General features: G+C 34.1%; 1 protein-coding gene across 1 annotated transcript in view; it reads left to right on the forward strand.

Moving 5' to 3' along the window:
* Nucleotides 1–225: 225 nt before the first annotated feature.
* Nucleotides 226–26,981, forward strand: part of LOC150101492 (cytochrome P450 18a1-like) — a 42,754-nt gene continuing 15,998 nt past the window's right edge. Inside the window, exons 1-2 of the mRNA XM_090400811.1 lie at nucleotides 226–254; nucleotides 17,398–17,525. Of these exons, the coding sequence (XP_090256937.1) occupies nucleotides 226–254; nucleotides 17,398–17,525 (157 nt within the window). The remainder of the gene's footprint in view (nucleotides 255–17,397; nucleotides 17,526–26,981) is intronic.

Here is a 26,981-nt window from a genome sequence, read left to right on the forward strand (position 1 = left end):
GTTTTCGTGTGTGTGACGAAAACAATGGCACTCCAAACCGTAAGTGTCCTTGTGGAACATATTGAGACTCCCACTGCCAGTTTATTGGTGATTTTACTTCTCGCACTCTGTGCTCTCTATCTTAATTCAAACAGTAATCGGAGAATCCCTCCTGGTCCTGTCGGGCTGCCTATATTAGGATACTGGCCATTTCTTAAAAAGAATGATCATTTTCAATTTCTCGATATGGCTAAGAAATACGGAACAGTTTTCAGGTAAATTGTTAGAATTAAAAAGATTATTACTGTACCAGCTTAATATAATGAGGTTAATACGTGTGTAGATTTTTATGTTTTCATTAAATAAGTCATTATTATTCAATATCTTTTTTTCTGTTCATTCTTTTCATGACTATTGAATTTCTCTAACCTTTACTGATTTCATAATGCAAAGCTAATTTCTGTACGATTCAGTGTTTATATTTTATTAGCAGTCTTCTTATATACGGCTGTTTTAATTTCCAATTGTTTCATCAATTAATTTAAATTAGTTACATAAGTTTAATGGACATTTATAGCTGTGTATTTTCTGGAGTTTTATTTCTTTGATGTCACTCATCAATCATCTGTGATTCATTTGCTTGCATGTTATCAACCATCGTTTGTGATTATTTCCTGTTCTGCCTTCTCTGTTTAGAGATATCTTGAAGTAATCTTTCCTGAAGTCTTTACATTAAAATGATTATATTATTTTTATTAATTGCTATCGTGCTTGACGTTTATGTGACGTTACACTTGACGTAACAGTTTCCTGTTACCTACCTTGAAGCAACGTACTTTTTTCAGCTATAGATAATTCAATTATTGGTAGCGTGGTTGTACGGGTGGCTCGCGCATTCGCTCTCCAGCCAGGAGGCTGTGTGTTCAAATCTCGCCTAGACATGGATGCTTGTGATTGTCTTCCACCTTCATATATTCATTCATACAAGTGAATAAACACTTCTTCCATGGTGAACCACCATGGTAGAAGTAAACCCAACCCTCCCAAGATAATATATTATCTTGTAGATAATATATTAACTGTGAAATTAGAAACAGAATTTCACTGCGAATTATTTTTTACATCTAAGGAGATGAGGTATATAACAATTGCGATGTGGATTTTATTATTAATTTTGCTCGAAATACACGTTCAAAGCAGCTAAAATTATGGTTTAAATTAAAAACGAGACGTGCAGTTCAGTAGAAGTGACGCTTGCATTTTACAGCCCTTGGCCGCCCGAAGAAAAATCTGGGTTCGATTCTAGTTGGCGATGTGGGAATTTCTTATGTCTCTTTTTACAAACGTTTCCCAAGATAGTTGATCTCTGCCACAAGCAAGAGTTTTTATTCCCTCTTCGAATATCGGATTTTTATCCCGTAAACACCAGACCAGAAAATCTACCATAGAACTCACACCATTTTAAACAGTAAAATAGTGTTAGTTTAGGGATCATGAGATGGTGGCACTTGTCAGCTGTCTCTTCACAGCGTGCCTGCTATAATTAATGATAGTCTTGAATTATAGGTGGAGATTGAATTTCCACTATCTCCAAAAGTTAGATAGGGTCAAAACAGCCTTGTCTACTCCCTAATATAATAAAAAAGACATCAGCGGATTTATAGTTTATTTAAAAACGATCATACTTTCTTAAAATTCTTTCAGAACCATTTCAGAATGTTATATATATTTCATGAAAGAGTGGTGATTAAGAGTACTATCTGTTGCGAGCCAGATATTTTAAGCTGCACAAATTCATGTAAAAATTACTATCCTTAGTCTTACTGAAGCACACCCATTCAGTTCAATACATAGGACGCCACATCAGCAAGAAACCTCAACTATAACGCGTGAGGTAACATGTCAAGCGATTCTCTACTGAGTGTAGGATAGTTAGATGATTAATATATAATTAATGAAGTTATGAATATATTCCAATCATTAAACGATGGTGGTCTGAAAGGTTCTCGGCATAACAATTAAAAAATGAATTTATAATTACAAAATTACAACATAATCTCCCTTAAGGCTAATACATTTATTTCACGATGCTCCACAGCCATTATCCCGTCCCTGTAGTGGTTCTCAGTAAGATCTGAAAAGTACCCGTCTACAACTGCAATCACCGCTTGATTCGAAGAAAAACGCTGACCAGCGAGAAAGAGTTTTGGGAAGAGAAAGAAGTCAGAGGGAGCCAAATCTGGGGAGTATTGTGAATGTTCCAACAATTCATAGTGCAGATCCCTTAATTTTCCCATTGCCAAAACACCTTTGTGGGCAGATGCATTGCCTTCATGAAAGATGATTTTTTTTTATTCATCAAACCGGGTCTTTTCTAACGTATGTTTTCGTCTAGTCTGGTTAAAAGATCGGAATAATATTCTCTGGTTATTGTTTTACCCTTTTCAAGATAAATAATAAACGAAATGCCTTTAGTATCCCAAAACGCCGATGCCATGACTGTTCTTGCTGATGGAACCGACTTTTTATCTTCTTTGGCGCTGAACACCCAGCTTCTCTCCACTCTTTTGACTGCTGTTTGGATTCTGATGTGAAATGATGAATCCAAGTCTCATCCATAGTAATAAATTGATGCATGAAATAAGCTTTATTCTTGTTAAAACGCTCTAAGCACTGTTCAGAGATTTTCATCATTTTCATCTGCTGTGAGCAAGCGCGACACACATCTTGCGCAAACCTTTTTCATTTGCAATTCTTCATGCAAAATATATCCCACACTTTCTTTTGAAATGCCTATAGTCTCAGCAATTTCACGCACTTTGACTCGCCGATCATCCAATGCCACATCGTGCACTCGATCAATGATTTCTGGTGTTGTTACACTTTTTAGACATCCTTCATGTGGATTACCTTCAAGGCTGGTACGGCAACGTTTAAAACCAGCAGCCCATTTCTTCATTGTCGAAAACGAAGAAGACTCGCTATAAACTTTTATGAACTTAGAATGAATTTGTTTTGGCGTTAAACCTTCTTTTACTAAGGATTTTATAACCGCATGATACTCAATTGTATCCATTTCAACGGCTACAGAGATCAACAATTTTGCTTCAGACAGCTGTATAAAACAAACTTACTTGATAGAATGACTTGCAATTTCAGATGGATGCTTATGACAGACGTACCAACTTAGAAAAAAAATTTTGCCGATAGTATTGCCATCTATGGTCGAGGCCGTGAACGTTTCAGACCACCCTCGTATTTGGACATCACGTGCTTACCTGCAGAAAGATAATGTGAAATAAATTCTCGTATTCCTAACTTAGTTACTAACTCTTATTTAATGAACAATATCAGATTGGAGTATTTCTCATTTGCTGTTATATCCATAAATTTCAGAAGAAATTTTAAATAAAATTCTTTGCCCTTGGTGAATGATGGATCGAAAGTTTGTAGCAGATTCTTGGATATCCCAGCCATCTTTAATTCTCACTAAAAATATTTACACTCTTTCAATAATTGGTAATGAAAATTTTAAAAGGGTGTATCTTTCATTTTGACGTTACTACTTTTTGCCATCGTTACAGAATTTGCAGGTGAGTCATTCAGTACAGAACTCCGATTTTTCCTGAGGAAATAAGGTAGCCTGTATCGACTCTGAACGCAGAACAGAAGGAGAGTGACTGATTTTAAATGAAACGCCATAAAATCTGATATTAGATTGTTTTGGCATTTTACCATACCTAAAATTCCGTTAGAGATAAATTCAAGTGTAATCAATTAGGGAATTATGAAATAACTTGACATTACTACTGAGTATTGAGTATTTTGACTTACTCTCGAAATTCAGAACCATAGAATTTAAGCAATCTGTATGTCTTTATGAAACTATAAGAGTTTTTGTCTCATCAAAGATTGATATAAGAGTTCACGACTCATCTAAGTACAGCATCACTAGATTATTTGTAGATTATTATGCAGCGGACAGGTGTAGAATTTATTCAATATTTCTAGAATTGAATTACATTTGTAATATAATAAACTTTATAACAAGTAAATTACATGACATATAATAGTATATTAGTATGCATTACTAAATATAAGTATAGTTCGGCACACCATTTCTAGATCACTTCTTGGCTTGGTGCCAAGAATAGTCGATTCATGCTGAAGGGGAGAAAGAAATGAAGGATGTACGTCAACATGCGACACGTGCTTTCTTGTCTGTCACTGTACTAGTACTAGCTTGATTTTTGTTGTTCTCTTTTTGCATTTTTTTTATTATTAATTTGTATGATGGATCCAGTACAGTCAACAAGTTCTATTGTTACACGTTTCAGTAGCTCTTGTAAAAGAATATTGAATAATGTGCTGACATTCTGCGAAAAAGAATCGTCAGAAGGCCGTCTTCTTGTTCCCCTTTCTCAAGTCATAAAACGTGCAAGTGCAATTGCGGGCGTATCGGGGTCGACTGTTAAAAGAATTCGTAGGGAATCAAAAGGTGAAGGTAAGCCAAAATGTAAATCTCCTAAAAAAAGCGCCAGAGAAAGAAAACCATCGAAACCGTAGCTTTGAATGATTTTGATGTAGACATTATAAGAAGAGCTATTCACGAATTTTACGTGGTCGAGAAAAGAGTGCCAACTGTTCCGAAATTGATTCCTGTGCTTAAAGAAAAAAATAATTTTCCTTGGAAAAGAGAAACTTTAAGGAAAATACTTCATGAAATCGGATTTTGTTTTAAAAAGTCCCAGAATAAAAGGAAACTTATCATGGAGCGAAGAGACATTGTTTTATGTAGAACAGTATTTGCACGTATTAACACTCTACGTACATTTTTCCAACTGTTATACAAGCAAAATAGTTACACTTTAAAAACAGCAATGTTCGTAAAAAAAAACTAAATTTTCCGACCTGTAATAATAAACAAACCCAGTTTGTTTATTATTACATCCCAGAAGACAGACTGATTACTACCCTATTATCGGAATGGATTCTCCTTTTTCTGACATGCGCAGAAGTGTCGAGGGACCTCAAATCTGTGGGCGAACTATATGCTGTTTAGAAACAGTTTTAAATTTTATTGCTTATACTCAAGATCATGAAGATCAGGTGTCACATCCTTGAAACCTTTCCTCGAAACTGTTTCTGAAACAGTTTCCCCGTTCTCTTGAGACACAAAAGAAACAAGTTCTTAAAGTTCTTAAAAGAACTGGGCGATGGACTGAGTCCCGTCTCTTTATCCCGTCATCTGAATGAAGTAAATCTGTGTGGATGGAGTGTTGTTCAGCTAAAAAGCTCTAGTCATGGCTGGGTAACGGCAATAGCCAAGCCTCAGTTAAAACTTCATTGGCTACAGCATTGCCATTTGTTAGCCTGGAAGTCCTAAAAAGGACTTTCCTTCTCATCTCCTTATCCAAAGCGACAAAAGAAACAAGACAGGATATGTGCAATATATCCTTCATCCATCTGACAGTCAGTCCGGTGTAACTAGAATTATTGTAGGTTATTATGCAACGGAGAGGTGTAGCATTTAATCAATATTTCTATTGAATTGCATTTGTAATATAATAAAATTTATAACACGTAAATTACATGACGTAAAATCGTCATGTAATTAAGTCATTTTATTGCTTATACTCAAGATCATGAAGGTCAGGTGCCATATCCTTGAAACCTTTCCTCGACAACTGTTTCTGAAACAGTTTCCCTGTTCACTTAAGACTAAAAAGAAACAAGACAGGAAAAAAATAATTGACAATGAGGAAACATAATTGACAAAACAAGATATATATTATGCACGAGTTGTTCTGATATTGCAGGAAAACTTTAAAGTTCATTTATTTCTATAAATTAAAGAACAAAAATTAAATCAAGATGACGCATAAAGGTGTATGATAACTTTTTATGTCATTCGGATTGGTGTTCTTTCTCATCTCATATCTCCTCTTGAAGAAATTGGTCCATGAGCTTTGCTCGATGAGAATGAGCATTACCGTCTTCTAGAATAAATGCTTCCCTATCGCACCCCCCCCCCCTCCCACACGGACGAACATAGGGGGCTCGGGACCTGTATGAATCAAGACCTCGTCTCTATAAGTCGCAGCATTCGTGGTTCCCAAAGAAATGACATACGGGGTTGGTGCATCCAACCAACGAGGTGCTTGCCCAAACATCCATCACATTACTTCTAGCACAAGTTCCCCTTACTTGTTCTCAAGAGATTGGTATTATTTACAGTGAATTGGTTTTGAGTACATTTGCTGGTGCCTCGCCCATTTTAAACGTTCTCTCATGTTGCTTTGAGATTAGGGGCAGACTACCGGTCGCCTAGAATGCAGACCACATCTGTGAAGCCTTCTGCGTACAATGGAATCAGTACGGAGAAGGCTTCGCAGAGGTTGGCTACAGGAGTATCAATGCTCCTGTAGCCAGCCCGAGGTCAGATCGTACCTGATTATATAACACTCCTGTTTCGGCGATTTACAGCGATTAATTTATGAAACCAATGTACAGAGTTGGTTATCCGACTTTTTATATAAACAATAAAGTTAATAATTTTCTTCCATTTTAACGGTCCAAATCCAAATGGAAATATGAAAACATTTTATTCCATAAATTAGATTTATGAATCTATCGATAGTCGAATTATTATTATTATTATTATTATTATTATTATTATTATTATTATTATTATTATTATTATTATTATTATTAGAAGAAGAAGAAAAAATTAGAATTATTAGAAGAAAAGCGACAGAAAACAATAATAGACGAAGAAATAGTCAGCACGAAATAAGAAAAACAGACTGGGAACACCTGGCAGATATCTTACACAGCAGATATCTTATACAACAACAATAAACTCACACTGGAGGAAATATATAAGAAAGCTACAAAGAAAGTCAGAATTCGTTCAAAAACAACACAAAATCCTTGGATAACACAAACCTTAATCCTAGAAATACACAAAAAGGACGCTTTATGGAAAGAATTAAAGCGATATCCAAATAACCGAGCTTTAAAAACTGAATATAAGATAACAAGGAATCGCATTACAACACAAATTAGAAATGCAAAAATAAGCTACTACAGAGACAAAATAACCTCCGCACAAAACAACATGAAACAAACGTTGCATCTGATCAATGAGATGCTAGATTTTGTTCCCAAAACCACCGCCTCCGAAACCATAAAACACAGCTTCATGAAAGACTCGAAACCTATCCAACAACTAGCAAATGACTTTAACCAATACTTTGCAGACTCCATCCAAGAACAGCACAGAAATATTCCCCCAATCACAAAACGAGACCCTCCACTTGTACCACAATAAAAACAGATATTATGGTTCCCAACCCAGCAGAACTTCTCTCAGCAATACATCAAATCAAACCAAACAAAGGCCTAGGAATAGATGGTATCAGACCTAAAGATATAAATCAACATGCAGCTAGTTTAAGTCGTATCCTACTAAAACTAATAAATAAAATATTTAAAACAGGGCAGATACCAGGTATGCTAAAGACCGCCTTAATCACACCCATATACAAACAAGGAAAAAGAAATTTAATCAGCAATTACAGACCCATAGCAACATTACCAATTATCAATCAAATTATGGAGAGGATCATACTGAAGAAACGCGCAGCATACACTGAGATCTTTCATATTATCCCCAAAACACAATATGGTTTTCAGAAAAATAAGGGAACAACATCTCTCTTGGAAGACTTTACAGATGTAATTAATACCGCCTTAGACAATAAAATTGCCATGGTAGTCTTTCTTGATCTAACTAAAGCATTCGATACACTTACACATCAAACCTTGTTAGAAAAGCTGAGCCATGTTGGAATAAACAGGCCTCTTCAAAGGTGGTTTACAAACTACCTTCAAAATAGAAAGCATATCATACGTATCGGGTCAAACCGAAGCAGAGAGCTACCAGTAACTTGTGGAGTACCACAGGGAGTTGTATTCTCCCCAACTCTATTCAACATTTACACTCACGGTATTAATCAGTTACCACTCAAAGCAAGATATTCCAATACGCAGACGTACAGCAATAATATCCATCCATAATAACGCAAGCATAGTCCAAACAAATATGCAACATGACATAAATCTGATCATAGACTGGCTCACGAAAAACTCCATACACCTAAACTCAGAAAAGACAAAATTAATGATATTCAGAAATCCATTGACTCGACCAGTTGATAACAAATATATAACCATCCAACATTCACTTTCCAACATAACAAACACAGAACAGCAAAACCACTACAATCACTCAAGTTGAACCAATACGATACCTTGGAATTTACTTCGATGCAGATAAGAACTGGAATAGCCACATAAACCATCTACACAAGAAACTCCGAACAAGAAGTGGCAAACTCTACAGGTTAAAAGATATAGTTCCCATACCCCTAAAAACTAATATACAAAGCATTATGCCTAAATATACTAAGATACACTATAACAACGTATGCTTTCTGTGCACCTTACAAATTAAATAGATTAATGTCGCTACAGTACAAAATGACAAAACTGATCTTTTGGGAACAAAGAGAACATCACGACCTTATAAACATTGCAATGTTAGAACACAAAATACTGACCGCAAAACATTTATGTCACTATGCAGCCTCTAAAACATTATTTCGATGCCAACTACAGGACAGTTAGAAATACATACCGTATAACAAGACCTCAGACTACTAATTATATCATATATAAATACAATAATCACTACGGAAAGGCCACACGAAACTTCTACATCCCAGACATGATAAACAAATTACCTTTTGAATACAGAAACCTTACAAACTACAATAGCCTGAAAAGAGCTCTAAGGACACACTACGAAAAAGAAACACGCACCCAAAATACCATACAAACTTAATGAAACACAATATACGCGTTCAGGCTTCCAGTTCAGCGACGCATCAAGACATTCCAAGTTATTGTGTGTGTGTGTGTGTGTGTGTGTGTGTGTGTGTGTGTGTGTGTGTGTGTGTGTGTGTGTGTGTGTGTGTGTGTGTGTGTGTGCGCGCGTGCGTGCGCGCGTGCGTGCGTGCGCGCGCGCGAATTTCTGAATTATAGATTTCGTAGCTTCCCAACACAGCAAAAAAAAAAACAATACATAATATCCAACTGTTGTCATCCTCAGATAAGCTTACATATAAGCTTCGAGGATGAAAGCAAAGAAATTAGTTCTCATCCAAGATGTATCATATGTAACTAAATGCATGTAATGTACGTATCCAATGAAAACCAATGTATGTAATGTATATATTATATGTAAACCAATGTACGTAATGTAAATATCACATGTAAATAAATGTAAGTAATGTAACATATGTAAACAAATCTATGTAATGTATATAATAATTATAACAAATGTATGTAATGTATATAATAACTGTAACAAATGTATGCAATGTAAAAAAAAATCTTTTAAATGTAAATCATGAGTTTACACCGTATATTTGTGAGAATGAGGAAACATAATATTTAGATTGCATATGTGTAAATACTGTTGTATAATCACACCTTTTCAAACTCGAAAAAAATAGTAAACTACAACATGTAATATTATACAACTTATGTAACTCTGAACAATATAATTGTAAATTATTATTATGATTGTTATATATACAGGGTGTTCGGGATAAATTTGACAGTTTCGTAAGGAAAAAGAAAATCTTCTTTGTATCTATTAAATTTAATGAATTGACAAAAAAACATTACAGGCAGAGTTAATTACAATACTATCAACAAGATTTACTCAAAATAACCACCATTAGCATCGATCACAGCTTCAATTCTGCTTCGGAACCTCGAACAAGCTGATGCTACAGTCTCCCTGGGAAGGGCCGCAAAAACTGTTTTAATTTTATCCATTAACTGGGCTTTTGTATTACTAGAAGTGCGATTGGTGTCTTTTTCAACTGCGCCCCATACAAAATAATCCATGGGGTTAAGGTCTGGGGAGTTTGGAGGCCAAACATTTGGACTGGTGAAGTCGTAGGAATTTTCAGACAACCATTTTTGACTTTTCCCAGAGGTGTGGCAAGGGGCCGAATCCTGCTGCCATACATACGGCCTACCATTGGCTACCCTTGTTATCCAGGGCTTGACTACAGTTAGCAACTCCACGAACAAAGCCCGAATTCCAATGCCAGGGTTCTTCAACACCTGTTCCTGCAGATTTGCGAGGAATTCTGCTGTACGAACGCAATCAGATCGTCTGCTAGGGATCTTTCTTCTTGCTACATCCTCGTAGTCACCATTGCAAGTCTCTAGTTCATGCTTGATTGTTTTTACTGTATTCATGGAGCATTGGGCAGCAGTCGTAATATCCTTATTTTGATGGCGGGCACGAATCATCATGATACAAGTTATTCTCTTCCATGATTCAGGTGGGTTCCAGCTATCCATCCTTTCTGACATCTTGTATATGAATGAAGAAGGGTCCAAACTTTTAAATGAAGAGAAGTGTGTGTTAATACATGTAACTTACGGAAAAATATAATTAATTATAAATATGTCAAATTTATCCCGAACACCCTGTATATATAAACCTCTTATCATCATTGCTATTTAAATATCATTATATGTAGCACAAAGTGCTGAAACTTGTAAAATAATATACTGAATAGATGATCATTGTACATATGTAAATATTTGAAAGAACAATAAAAAAAATTAAGAGAGACCTCCAGGAGTCAGAGACTGATCGAGGGAGGACACACACACACACACACACACACACACACACACACACACACACACACCAGCTATCATACTTATTCTTGAATTAATTCACACTGCTTGCACTCATGACATCCAAAGGCAATACATTTCAACCACGCACAACCCTCTGAGAAAAAAATCTAGCCCTCATACCCTTCTTGGCAGTCTTCATTCTCAGCTTCCAATGATACCCTCTTGTCCTTTCCCCTCTATCCATAAATTGAAAATTTCCCTCAATCGAAATCCTGTATGACCCCTTCAGAAGTTTGTGAGTCTCAATCACATCACCCCTCTTTCTCCTGTTTATTAGTGTCTGCAGTCTACAAATTCTCAATCTATCTTCATAATCAGTATTACATAATCCTGATTATGAAGTCAGATTGAGAATTTGTAGACTGCTGATACTAGCAAACAGGAGAAAGAACAGCAGAAAGAGATTGTGGTTTCCGTTGTGATTAACAACAGAAACCAGGAGACTAGACCTGCGCAAAATAGTCCAAGTGAGGTATTATCAAGACCTTGTGGCAAAATAACATCCTTATCTTTACATGTGAATGTTCGTTTCAGCATTGCAATTATCTTTTGAGTTCTATTTGCAATCTTTGCCACATGGCCCCTGAACTTCAACTTTCTATCAATTAACACTCCAAGATCGCTAGCTTCATCAGTTTCTTCTAGTCTAATCCCACGAATATAATACAACATTGGATATATAGTCATGCCGAAGTGAATGACTTTACATTTACTGGTATTGAACTGATACCCATTTTCCCATGCCCACAATTCCAGCCTATTCAAATCATTCTGCAAAGACTGCATATCAGCAGCATTCCTGATTACCCTACCTATATTTGCATCATCAGCAAATAACTGTATGTCGCTTGTATATCTCGGTGTTCATAGTCAGTACAATTATGTTTAAAAATATATATATATATATTTATGTAGAAAGTATTTTACCTTAGGTAAAATACTTTCTTTGCGTAAATACTATGTTAAAGGTACCAAGTTTAAAATAGCTTGGTATCTTTAACATATATATATATATGATGGACAATGAAAAAAGAAATTTATAATTTCAAAATTATTTTTATTTTTCAACATAATCTATCTCCAAGAAGACTAATACATTTATTCCAGTAGATGATCCAGCGCGATTATCCTGTCCCTGTAGTGGTTCTCAGTAAGATCTGCAACCCCCCCCCCCCCCCACACACACACACACAGCTGCTATCACCTCTTGAATCAAAAAAAAAAAACGTTGACCAGTGAGGAATATTTTTAGTTTTGGGAAGAGATAGAAGTCAGAGGGAGCCAAATCTGGGGAATAGGGTGGATGTTCCAACAACCTTTGTGGGAAGATGTCATCGGATATTTTCTCACGAATTGTTTCGTCTAGTCTAGTTAAAACGTCGGAATTAACCTTTTCAAGATAATTAATAAAAACATGCCTTTAGCGTCCCAAAACACCGATGCCATGACCTTATCTTCTTTGGCGCTGAACAACCGGCTTCTGTCCACTGTTTTGACTGCTGTTTGGATTCTGGTGTGCAATGGTGAATCCAAGTCTCATCCATAGTAATAAATCGATGCAAAAAATCAATTTTATTCTTGTTAAAACGCTCCAAGAACTGTTCAGAGATTTTCATGCGAGCGCATTTTTGATCTGCGAGGCACCCGTCTTGCGCAAAGCGTTTTCATTTTCAATTCTTCATGTAAAATATATCCAACACGTTCTTTTGAAATGCCTATATTCTCAGCAATTTTAAGCACTTTGATTAGCCGGTCGTCCAATACCGTATCGGCAACCTAGCTGTCAGAATCAGATGTTGTAACTGGGATCGAGTGTAAATAATATGGTTTTATTAGGAATGACAGAGGAGATAGGAAAATGAGAGGGAAGTACTGCTAATAATATGAGATGAACAAAGGATATTGCATACTCCAAAATATTACATACTCCATGATATTTTCTAGAATATCCTGGAGTATGCAATATCCTGAACTATTGCATCATCCAGGATATTCTAGAAAATCCTGGAGTGTGCAATATTCTTTGTTCTTGAGAAAAGATACGAGTGGGTGAAGCAGGGAGATGTTTCGAAATCGATAAGAAAGAACATGTAGGCTATGTTGAAAATAAGAGAGAAGAAAGACGTACCACACATCCACGCAAAACGTGAAACAATACTTCTTAACCTTCCTTCATGCCTTATTTAGAAGAGAATACTTTCGTTTTTGAGTGTTCAACCTTCCAAGGTCATTCACTTACATGACACACTAAACAGAAACCGAGGACTTAACTTCTTGAGATCTGGAAGTCCTTTATTAATGTATGGAACATTCGCTACTTCTGTTATTCCAGCAATCATTATGGTGTTTGCGTAAGAATTTTCAGTGTGCTTGTTGTTGCTAATGGTGTGCTTCATGAAATTATCAATCCAGTATTTTTCGATTTATAGAAATAACGGCTGTTAGAAACTTTAAACTTTTTTTGTTTGTGATAAACATCTTCCTGAAGATGGCATAAAGACAGTGAAACATGTTGCAATAACATTCATTTAATCAATAAAATCTTTACGAGTCAAACCTAGTTCAACAGTCATAGATGCATAAGAAAACTACAAATTATAAGTCAACAATGAAAATTGAATTTCTCTCCTGTTGAGTAGGTTTTCGAGTCAAACCTAGTTGAACAGTTACTTATGCTTAAAAAATTACGAATTAATTCAACAATGCAAAATAGAGTTGCTTCTCTCTTGTTGCGTAGGCTTTAAAATGCAAAATTGTTAATAAAATTAAAGCAATTAATTATGAACCAAATATTAATTTTCTGTTTCTTAGGGGGTGCATAACCATCTATGCATTATTCTTTCCTCCTTATGCATTTAATCTTAATTTCTTCCAGTACGAATTTTATTTAAATATGTTATTCATATTTGAACTTATTACATAAATATATCGAGCTATCGCAAATTGTTTCTTTTTTCTTTCTTTCTTTCTTTTTTTTCCCCTTTTCAAGTCGATGTTTGTTTGTTTGTATGTAAAAGAGGTTAAGAGAACACTTAAAATAAAACATATACGTGGCTTACCTCGATGAATCTCTAACTATCCAGATGTCTCCCTTACTACTAAAATTTGTATTCGTTTAAAGTTTCGTTTCAATCCAAATAATCTTCGTGGTTACAGGGCACGAATCCCGCATTTGACATCTGCACTCTCTCAAGATGAATTGGGTGATCGTGGGAGAAGTTGACCTAACACCACCCCTATTAAGGGAGTCAGGCCTTTCTCAGCAATGAGAAAGATCATAGCCAACTCACATTCATTACATGAGTGCAGAACACAAGCCAAAATGACTATTTGGCAATCTCTTCTTAACAATATACACATATCAATGATATTCACCCTTCTCTGCCTATTTAACAAACTCTGCAAATTACGTTCTCTCAACCTGTCGTGATAGCCACAATACCATTACTGATTTTGTTATCACACTCTGAATCTTTTCTTCTATCCTAGAAATCCAAGTCTTGTACAGTGGAATGACTACATTATTTTCTCTACTTGTCAATGTTCTTCCTCTTAGTATAGAATACTGATTTTGAGAAAAAATAATGGAATTTCGTTAGTCATATTTTCATTATTATAAGAACAACTGTGAAAGTACATTCATGGCAAGTTTGTTAGGTATAGTTTTCATTATTCATGAGATGTATTATTTTCTTAGATCAGAGACAATGCAATGTCACATGTCCATTAGAAAATATAAGTCGAAATTAACGTGTTGTCATGTTAGCTGCATTCCTGAGACGATGCGCATACTTGAATGAATCTAGAACGTGCTAAGAATTATCAAATAACAACGTTAAGCATCGTACTGAAGGTTTTTATTTTATGGAAACGTCTCTGATGTAAGACTTGCCAACGGCTTATAAGAATCCTATTGTCTACGAGAAAGGGATCGTAATTAGTCAGATTGTTGCATCATAGAAGGAGCTTATTGTTGAGCACATTTAACAAGCTGGGTATTTTTCGGGGTATTTCCTTGTAGCACATATTCTGGAATGGTTAGAGTTTAAGAATGATTTTGCCACACGTATACTTGCCCAATTGTCACAATTCTATTTAATAGCAGCTAGAAGACGAAACATATTACAGTATGGAAATAGAAAAAACCAATGTAATAACTTATTTTGGATTAAAATTTGATATTAATTTAAGCTGGAAATATCATATCACTGATATCGTAAAGAACGTAAGGATCACGTTAAACAGACTTTACTACCTAAATAGATTCTTAAATTAAAATATGTTAAAAATATTATATTCTGCATGGATTCAAAGTACACTACCATATTGTAAGTTGGGGATATATTGTATATCCCCAACTTACAATATGGTAGTGTGTTTTGAATTATGATGTATTTTAAGTTGGGGAGGAATCTATGGCACTACATTGAAACCTTTAGTTCCAACTCAGAATAAAGCAATTCAAATATTGATCAGAAACAAATAAAAGGACACTGTAATAAATACATCATACTCTCCCTTAGTTATATGATTATAGGTTACTACTATTCATAAAAAAACGATAATGACTACGAAGTATCAAACAAGACGTTTTCTATAGTAGACATAAAGTCACATCGTAAAATACATCGTTCCTAAATCAAATTAAGAAGCAATATACAAACATTATACTTACTTAGCACAAAAAATAAACATTCAAGTTAGCTGCATTCCTGAGACGATGCGCACACTTGAATGAATATATATATATATATATATATATATATTACACACATGAACTTCATTGCCTTGTGTAAGACTAGATCACCGCTTTGTCTGTTTGAAGTCTAGCGTCGTTTGAAAAGTTTCATGGTCGCTGGCTAGAGTAGGGTATGGGGACAATAGAAAAAAATTAAATTACACAATAAAAGAATCCTTACCCTTCGGTACCTAGTGATACCGAAATTTATAATGGTTCCTGGATGGTAGTGACAAAAAATCTCCTAAAATCAGACCACCACACTGCTTTATGTGGTGATATATTGAAAGGGAGTTTTTGTTCATTTTTCTTTCCATTTTAAATTATGTGGAAACTCTGTGTCTATGTCATAATAGAGACTGTGAAAAAAGTACTTGGACTTATGGTATTCAGTTATCTGACATTGTAAGGTGAGTAAAATCTAATATCATAACGATTGCAAGTGAAAGTAGAATTAAAAACTACTACATTCATGGACGATACTTATTATACACATGGAATTTGCTACACAAGAAACGATTTCGCTACCTTAAAAATATAAAATTAGATTTGGTTCCTTTTTCGCTTTTCATTTTTGAAAACCGAAATGACAGTTGTTGTGATAATGGATAAAATCTTCAACTCTCGATTTACCTAATTTTCTTATTTCAATTTTAAATATATGAATAACATCATATAGTTCTCTATTTCTCATGCATATTTAAAAAATACAGAAAACTTATGAGTAAAAATCAAGAGATGTTTAAATTATCTAGGAAAACATTACGTTGTATCGACCGATTTTTTATTAGCATTCTGTTGTGATAAGCAGCATACAGTTACCGATGATTGGATAGAAACAATTAGTTTCTATCCAAAAAATAAACAAATGCTGTATTTCTACATTCAACGTTATTAGAAACCAACCTTACGTACACCAACAGAGGTTGTCCTTGAGGAGAATACGTATATAGAAGTTATTCCAGTGCACAGATTTAAGTAAGTCTGCCATGTTTGCGAAATATTTCAAATAATGGCAAAAGAACATCTATATTCCATCGTGGAACGCACCGTGATGCCAGTAGTCAGTTTATTGCTGATTTTCCTTTTCGTTGTTTTTTGTGCATTCTCTCTTTCGACATTCCGTAAACGGAGAATACCTCCATGTCCAATTGGACTACCAATATTAGGATACTAGCCATTTCTTAAAAGGAATGATCATTTTCAGTTTCTTCGTATGGCTAAAAAATATGGCACGGTGTTCAGGTAAGCAACATTAGAAAGATTAGCTACTATGTGTGATTTACACAAGGTTAGCATGCTTATAGGTTTTTTATATATATTTTATTACCTCATCTAACTATTATTATTTAGTTATTATTTTTTTGTTTATTGCTTTCTTGAGTATTGACTTACCTCTCTTTCCTATTCTTTAAGTTCTGACTTTACGTTACCACACGACTTGTTGGAGTTCTATTAGAAATCCTGTTAATCTTGTTCATTTTCCCCCTTTAATTCTATTCTTTATTTTTAATAATCATGCAAACTATTTCAAATCGACATCCGGCTTCCATTTGTTTTCTTCTCATGTTAGAATATTTTTCTATTGTGTAATCACCCTGTCATCTCTTGAGGAGAAAAATATCCAATTTGTTTCCAATGCTTTTGTTAACATTCTTCTTTGAAGAGAAGAGGGGAGAAAAACAGCAATTTTCTCCTGTTTTAATATTTTCCATAACTTTAACACTCAAAATAATATAGCTTATTCTGCACAAAAATCCATTTCTCTGAAATGATGGCGAGCTAACTTTCATTGTTGCAATCCGAGGACTGCAACAGTGAAAATGATTAACAATCACTTTTATGTTATATTAAATATTCTAATTAATTTCTCGTTTCTTTTACAGTATGTACATTGGAAATCGTCTTGTTGTGATAATAGGTGACTACAAAAATTTAAAAGAAGCTTATAAAAACCCAGCAATATTAAACAGGCCAGAACCATTTCAGCTGCATCCACTTCCAGGAAAGGAAAGTAAGTTAAAATAATTTCTCATACCTTTAAACATTTGTTCCATTTAAACCGAAGCTATTAGGAATTAACGTGCATCATACTGAACGACTAATAGAAATCTCTGTTCAAATGAGGAACAGGAATCGAGATTCTCAGGATATTCACTAGAGATGGTATTTTTGATTATCACAACAATCACAAATGTCCAATCGAAAATAAACTTTCTTCACCTCCTGCAAATATCTTTTTGTCTCCAAAGATATTTGTCTCCAAATATCTTTGGAGCCTTCTTGAAAAATCGTGCCGTTTTATTAATTTAGCGGCACGATTTCCAAGCAGGCTTACAGGACATTTTTATCATGTCTTCAAAATCTTTCTTCAAAATCTAGTGGAAACTCCTTACGATGATGTGCACGAGAACGGTACGACCGACTACAGGAAACCTGAGTCGACTCCTGAGTGACTGGCTTCACTAACTATCGGTTATGAAGATTTGGAAAGCCTGGCACTGTCAGTTGTAAGATTATCTCAGAAATCGATCTTTAAGATCACATGTTTAACGGAAACGTTTTATGTAGATTTTAAGTTTGGAATAGGTTTTTAAAGTGTATCACATGGGTGTGGAATTAACCCGTAGAGATATTACTCCTGCACATGAGCTCGTGCTTTACTATATAACACATTTACTTACTAAGTGAATGAATAATATTAGGGTGAGTTTCTGTGATTTATTAAGCAGATGTTAGTTTCCGTTTGTCCAAACGTAAGCTGTTCGTTTCAATGTCTGACCCCCGATCACAAGCACGAAAGTTGATAAAATATTTCGAAATTAAATTATATTATAAATTCAGGATTCTACTTCAGATGGTTTAAATGAAATTCTTTTGTAAATTCAACTAAACCTTAAATCTAGAATAAAACTATATTTAGCTAAATCACTTTTATGGAAAATTAAGTAAAACAGTGCTGCATGTTTCAAGTACAAAAGGAAATTACTGTAGCCAATTATGAAATGAATGCACTGAATGCTTCAGAGCAGTAGTCTTCTGTCCTGTCGCAACTCATTTATCGTATCAAGGGCAGAGTTAACCAGGTGTTCCATTGCTATTTTCGACTGTACTATGAAGGTGTTACAGTAGAAAATTTAATAACTAAAATTTAATTTTAGTTTTAAATAAAATTTAAGACTAAAATTTAATAGTGATCATAAAATATTTCATTTCAAGAAAATCCTTCAAGCCCAAGTGGAATTATTATTATTATTATTATTATTATTATTATTATTATTATTATTATTATTATTATTATCGCTTTCAACAACATAGATCATGCCGTCAAACAAAAAGAGGGGGTGGAATATTAATATTTATCAAACAAAACCTAATAGCAAAGGAAATGGCCTGTCAGATTGAGCATGCTGAAATCCTTTGCCTCGAAATCACTAATACCACCAATAGACAGCATCCCATAACTAAATGCTATTTACAGGCCACTAAACCTAAACATGATAAAATTCTTGCATGAACTCAATTGCTGGCTTTCAAGCCAAGAAATATGATCAACCGAACACCTAATGATAATTGGCGACATAAACATAAATATTGCAAACTAAAACCATATAAACGTCCGAGCACCACCAAACAGTTACACTCCATAGCAGACCATTACTTCACTGCTCTAAAACTGCACACCAAGACACAATCCATGCAATTTCCCACAGAAGAAAAGCGACAGAAAAAAATAATAGTCGAAGAAACAGTCCACCAAGAAAGAAGAAAACAGACTGGGAACACTTGGCATCAGATTCAGCAGAAATCTTATACAACAACATTAAACTCACACTGGAGGAAATATATAAGAAAGCTACAAAGAAAGTCAGAATTCGCTCAAAAACAACACAAAATCCTTGGATAGCACAAAATTTAATCCTAGAAATACACAGAAAGGACGCTTTATGGAAAGAATTAAAGCGATATACAAATAACACAGCTTTAAAAACTGAATATAAGATAACAAGGAATCGCCTTACAACACAAATCAGAAATGCAAAGAGAAGCTACTACAGAGACAAACTAACCTCCGCACAAAACAACATGAAATAAACCTGGCATCTGATCAATGAGATGCTAGATTTTGTTCCCAAAACCACTGCCTCTGAAACCATAAAACACAGCTTCATGAAAAACGCAAATGCTATCTGCAACTAGCAAATGACTTTAACCAATACTTTGCAGACTCCATTCAACAACTGCACAGCCCCCAATCACAAAACGAGACCCTCCACTTGGACCACAATCAAAACAGACATTATGGTTCCCAACCATAAAAAAAAGCAGAACTTCTCTCTACAATACATCAAATCAAACTAAACAAAGGCCCAGGAATTGATGGTATCAGACAAAAAGATATAAAGCAACATGCAACTAGTTTAACTCCTATTCTACTAAAATTAATAAATAAAATATTTAAAACAGGACAGATACCAAGTATGCCAAAGATTGCCATAATCACACCCATATACAAACATGGAAAAACAAATTTAATCAGCAATTACAGACCCACAGCAACATTACCAATTATCAATCAAATTATGGAGCGGATCATACTGAAGAAACTCACAGCATACACTGAGATCTTTCATATTATCCCCAAAACACAATATGGTTTTCAGAAAATAAGGGAACAATATCTCTCTTGGAAGACTTTACAGACGTAATTAATACCGTCTTAGACAAAAACAAAATTGCCATGGTCGTCTTTCTTGATCTAACTAAAGCATTCGATACACTTACACATCAAACCAAACTACCTTCAAAATAGAAAACATATCATACGTATCGGGTCAAACCGAAGCAGAGAGCTAGCAGTAACCTGTGGAGTACCACATGGAGCTGTACTCTCCCCAACTCTATTCAACATTTACACGCACGATATTAATCAGCTGCCACTCAAAGGTAAGGTAATCCAATACGCAGACGATGCAGCAATAATATCCATCCATAATGACTTAAGCATAGCACAAACAAATATGCAACATGACATAAATCTGATCATAGACTGGCTCACGAAAAACTCCATACACCTAAACTGAGAAAAGACAAAATTAATGATATTCAGAAATCCACTGACTCGACCAGTTGATAACAAATAGATAACCATCCAACATCCACTTTCCAACACAAAAAATACACAGAACAGCAAAACCACCACAATCACTCAGGTTAAAACAATACGATACCTTGGAATTTACCTCGATGCAGATATGAACTGGAATAGCCACATAAACCATCTACACAACAAACTCCGAACAATAAGTGGCAAACTCTACAGGTTAAAAGACATAGTTCCCATACGCCTAAAAATACTAATATGCAAAGCAATATGCCAAAATATACTAAGATACACTATAACAACGTATGCTTTCTGTGCACCCTACAAATTAAATAGATTAATGTCGCTACAGTACAAAATGATAAAACTGATCTTTTGGGAACAAAGAGAAAATCACGACCTTATATACATTGCAATGCCAAAACACAAAATACTGACAGCAAAACATTTATGTCACTATGCTGCTTTGCTGAAACATTATTTCGATGCCAACTACAGGACAGTCAGAAATACATACCGTATAACACGACCTCAGATTACTAATTATATCACATATAAATACAATAATCACTACGGAAAGGCCACGCGAAACGTCTACATCCCAGACATGATAAACAAATTACCTTTCGAATACAGAACCCTTACAAACTACAATAGCCTGAAAAGAGCTCTAAGGACATACTATGAACATGAAACACGCACCCGAAATACCATACAAACTTAATGAAACCCAATATATTCGTTCAGGCTTCTAGTTCAGCGACGCATCAATACATTCCAAGTTATTGTGTGTGTGTGCGTGCGTGTGTGTTTGTTTGAGTGTACGCGCGCGAACCTCTCAGTCATAGATTTCGTAGCTTCCCAACACAGCAAAAAAAAACAATAAATAATAACCAACTGGTGTTATCCTCAGATAAGCTTTCATATAAGCTTCGAGGATGAAAGCAGAGAAATTAGTTCTCATCCAAAATGTATCATATGTAACTAAGTGCATATAATGAACGTATCACATGTAAACCAAAGTATGTATTATATGTAAATAAATGTATGTAAAGTAAGTATCATATGTAATCAAATGTATGTAATAACTGTATACAATATAGAGGGATTATATCCATTGATATTGTATATATAGAGTGTAAAATTGCAAAGAAACATCTGTAAAAATCATCATTATGAATATTATAATAATATATATTGTAAACAGTAATTGTTATTATTATTTAAAAAAAAACTTTAAGGATGAGAAAGTATTTGTAATGCATAATTGTCTTCATATAATGTTTGTAATTTATCTGAGAAATAATAATAATAAAAAATATTATTATTATTATTATTATTAGTTTAGTTCTAAACTAATAATAATAATTATTAGTTTAGAACTAATAATTATGACTAAACTAAATAGAGAAATTAGTTCTCATCCAAGATGCATCATATATATATATATATATATATATATATATATATATATATATATATATATATATATATATATATATATTATAGATTGGAAAAAGAATTGGGTTCATTCCTTGTCGTGACAAGAGGAATCTTCAAATAGGGCTTTTTTCAATTGAAAGTGAAAATCTCAGTTAAACTGGACCTGAGACCACTCGCAATTTATAGATAAAAATACTGTTAGTAGGTGGCGAGAGGAACTGAGTAGTGAATTGTGGCTAGTGTACAGTAAAATCCCTGTCACGACGAATGTTTGACACCTCGGAGGTGTCGCATACTAATTATTCTTATAAGCAAGGCGTCTAAAATGAAATCACTTTCAACTTCCTGAAAAAATAGTAATTTAATTTCCCGGATATCGCAGTAGTTTCATATTTTTTATTAATTTTTATAAAAAAAGCATTCGAAACAGTAAAATAAGAAAACATTTTATTCGTCTTATATACTTCACTCATAAACCCAAAATCAGACTATTTATGTGGGATGTCTGAGTGTGTGTTCATAATTGTACGCGCATGCTCACATCCATAAACAAATCGACAATAAATAATGTCAGATTACTTTTATTGAATACAGTATAGAATGTTATATTCTTTAATTTGCAATCTCCTATTATCTCAGTTATCATCATTTTATGATTATATTTTCAAGAGTTATACAGAACAATATTATGGCACTATATAACTGTTCATTATTACTATATTCCACTGAACAGTTTTCTTCAAAATTAACGTATTATTTTTGAAATTCATGTTATTGGCAGATCATACAAGGTCTTCTAACGTACTAATAATTGCATCTGCGTGCATTGGTTAGAAGTATATGTCTAATGAGATATGTCTCGAGTGACTGATCTTCAGAGAGAAGATCAGTCACTCGACACATATCTCATTGAAGATTCCGTCCATCTCACCGAATGTTTAACTCTTCCTCTTTTTCCAGGATGTTTACCTTCTATTACAGGTTTGAGAAGTCCTCTTTCCATCCTTTCAATGTGTCCAAAGTAATTCCGCTTTCTTCTGTCAATATCTATATAGAGCCTTAAGGTTCTTCTGATCTTTTCTAGTGCCCGTTGATCGTCTTTCAGTATATGATATCCTCCGTATATGATATATATTTTTCAGTATATGATAACATACATATGATAACATCATCATCAGAATTCTGAAATGGCATTCTGCAACATCATATCTCAAAAGCTCCTATCCTTTTCCTATCAGACCTCTTGATGTTCCAAGTTTGCCGTCCATAAGTCGCTGTTGGAAAAACAGCTGCATCCAGAATATTCAAATTTGTTCCTGTGGAGATAGATCTACCCGTTCAGATTTTAAACAACACTCCGATTTTAGCCATTCCGTCTTCTTCTTCTGATGTATTCTTAACAGCAATTCTTCATATTAACAACGGATCCCAGGTAATTAAACTTGCTAACTCAATTCTTACTCCGCTAAAGTACACATGTTTCTTAGGAATTACTTACATGAACACTGAAATGTCATCTGTATTAACTCAGGAATATCCTACGAATCGTTCTTTTCTTCTTTACTTTTCTTCAAGTACTTGGTTAAACACTTTGACTGTAGTTGTTTTATTTCACCTGTTTATTATCAAAACAGTTTCATATTACAGTAGTATTTCTTTTTTTCTCCACAATTAGCCAAGAACAATAATTCCAATCGAATTACTATTTTTTATGATTATAACGAAGCACTAAAACGGTCTAATTGTAGAGAAAAAAAAAGAAATGCTATTGTAATATCAAACTGTTTTGATAATAAAGAACTGACATAAAATAAGTTGAAAAACATGGACTTAAGGAAAACAACTAGAGGAAGGCTGCGACTAAAAATTGAGTAATGAAGTTGAGTAATGTCTTTCATTAATTTGAACACTTGTTATTGCTATTATTATTATTATTATTATTATTATTATTATTATTATTATTATTATTATTATTATTATTATTACTGAACTAACATTATTAGGTAGACACTGTCATATTTTTACATGCATAAGAGGAATATGCAATTATGGTCCACAGTTCAGAGTTGCGATAATCAAGGAAATATGTGTACAAAAGCATAAAACAGAAAAGGAAAAAGCAGAAGAGGGAGTCATCGATTAAACTGATTGCTTATTTTTCAGGATATCGTTAGTCATGATTGGAATAATTTTATGCATTAATGCGAGAAGCAAATTATATGGTCTGGTAGGTTCGAGATTGCAGCAGATACAAATTCAAAAGCGATAAGCAGTGTCGTAAACAGATAAATGCCAAGTGTTTTGGAGAATTAATATGCTATGCAAGTAATGTCGTTCTACAAGGAAAGTTTTAGTCTAAATTATGCCAAGAGAATAGATCTGATTTTTCGTGAGTTTTATGTATTATGATATTTACAGAGAATGAAAGCATTAGAGAACACTAAATGATTAGAGTTTGCAGTAACTCTAATTTTACTCTTGTATGAAAATTTTTGAAGTTTATCATGATGTTGCACTAGATATTTTGTCAAATGATGGAGAGAAATGGAGCGTATATGAGCAAACCTGTGAACACGAATTGAAATTATTGGGAGATTATTTAATATGTAGGCGGAAAAGCCTGAGGAAAAGAACAGATTCGTAGGGTATTCCTTATTTAACACAGAAATGTGAAGAGTGCAAATTAGCAAACAGGATAGTGACATAGGCGTTAGGGTACATAATATACTATCCTCATGGTATTAATTGCCTCGAAGTAATTCCTGAGAATATGTGTACCTTAGCGAAATAAGAATTGAGTTAGTTAGCAAGTTTAATTACCTGGGATCCTTTGTTGATATGAAGAATTGTTGTTCAAAATACATCAGAAGAAGAAGAAAGGAAAGGAGTGATCATACGGCATCTGATGATCACCAGTGAGCTGATGGATGGATGTAATTCTAACCAATGCAACAATACCCACAAATGTAATTATTAGTACATTAGAATGCCTTGTAAGATCTGCCGATAACATAAATATAAAAAAAAACCCTTTAATTTGGAAGAAAGCCGTTCAGTGGAATATAGTAATAATGAACAGTTATGTAGTACTATAATATCATCCTATATAACTCTGGAAGAAATATCATAAAATGAGGACTGAGATTATCGGAGATTGCAAAATAAAGGATAGAATTCTATGATATATTTAATAAAAATAATCTAGTATTATTTATTGTCCATTTGTTTATGGATGTGAGCGTGTGTGTACAATTATATGGACACCATCCACATTAATAGGTCTGATTTCAGGTTTATGTGTGTAGTATAGAAGAATAAAATGTTTTCATATTTTACTGTTTAGAACCTTTTTATATAAATTTTTATGAAAAATATGAAACCTATCGCGATATCTGGGAATGAAATAACCATATTTACAGGAAGATCAACTATTCATTTCGGACCTTGCTTATGATTATAATTCTTATTTGACACATCCAAGGAGTCAAACACTCGTCGTGAGAGTGAATTCTACTGTACACTACTCATAATTCACTACTCCATCAGTATATAGCGCCACCTACCGTCCACAAGCTGTATTTTTTTCTATAAGTTGCAAGTGGTATTAGGTCCGATTTAACCGAGATTTTCACTTTCATTTAAAAAAAAAGTCCAATTTGAAGATTCCTTTCGTCACAATAAAGATCGAACTTAAATCTTTTTCTAATCGAAGAGCCCTATGCCATTTTTGTCCAGTTGCGCTGCCGAGGCTCTTACGTGCTATAGAAAAAAATGTGCGGAATTTTAAGATTTCACTCGGAACTATAAATATTTATTTTGCATACGCAATTATGACTTTTTTTTATTTTTATGCTTATTAAGGGAAAACTGTGCATTATTCATTATTCTAAAGTTACATAGAGACAACTGAAAAAAAATTAATTTCCATACATTAACTACAAATATTTCGATACACTTATCGTGACTCAGTGTAATACAGTTTTAAAAAAATTAAACTGGAAAATACGGAGATTGGAATTTTTTGTTATATCGCAATCACGTGACAGCCAGGTAAAAATCGATACAATTAGGATATAATTATTGGAGTGTGCGGGCGTGTGATAATAAAAAAATTGAAGGGTATGTGTTACATGTAATAAAATGTATATAAAATTAAATATGTGTAGTGTAGTTCTTAATAATAATTTTCTCGATTCCATCATTAACACTGAGATTTGGGCGATGCAGAAGTACTTCGAATTTTATGGCAACAATTATGTAGTAATTTGCTCTCATTCCAAAGGATCTCGTGAATAGTATTAATAATTCCATATTAGGCTAGACCATCTGTTGCGTTTCTTGCAGGGAATGTAGGACTCACGTTCAGAAAAGCGTACGAAACAAATCGTATTGTTTGCCCAAAGTAGAATAATTTGCAGTTGCTTGGGACTGAGTATACTCCAGGTAGCAGTAGAAATAGAATTTTATCTTTTGGACATAGTATCACATATTTAATTGAATTAATAGGCTTGGAATTCTTGGAAATATTAAACACATTCAAGATGCGAGAAAGTCGCTCTCAAATGCCTTTAATGTACGAGAAGGCGATTCTATGGGAGTCGTAACATCTAATAGAGGATGGTGAAAAACGGTGGATGCTCTTTTAACATGAGTTCTTGAAAAAAACATGTAATAATGCCACATTTCTGTGAGAGATGGTGAGCTCAAGCATCATGGACATACCGACCAAAGAAGGAAGGTTTGCGAAAAACAGATGTTAATAAGGAACTATGAAATTATATTTTTTTATAAGGACACCGAGGAAAGATATGGTTCAAGTTCATTCATAAATTATAGATCGTCTTGCACAATGAGTTTCTAGTTGATACTCAAGTTATTCCACGTGAGGAAGGAATTTAACTGTCTCTGATGTAGAATAATTAC

The sequence above is a fragment of the Typopeltis vanoorti genome, chromosome 11 (assembly GCF_054136105.1).
Source record: "Typopeltis vanoorti isolate ZY-2024b chromosome 11, IOZ_Tvanoo_1.0, whole genome shotgun sequence".
Taxonomy (NCBI): Eukaryota; Metazoa; Arthropoda; class Arachnida; order Uropygi; family Thelyphonidae; genus Typopeltis; species Typopeltis vanoorti.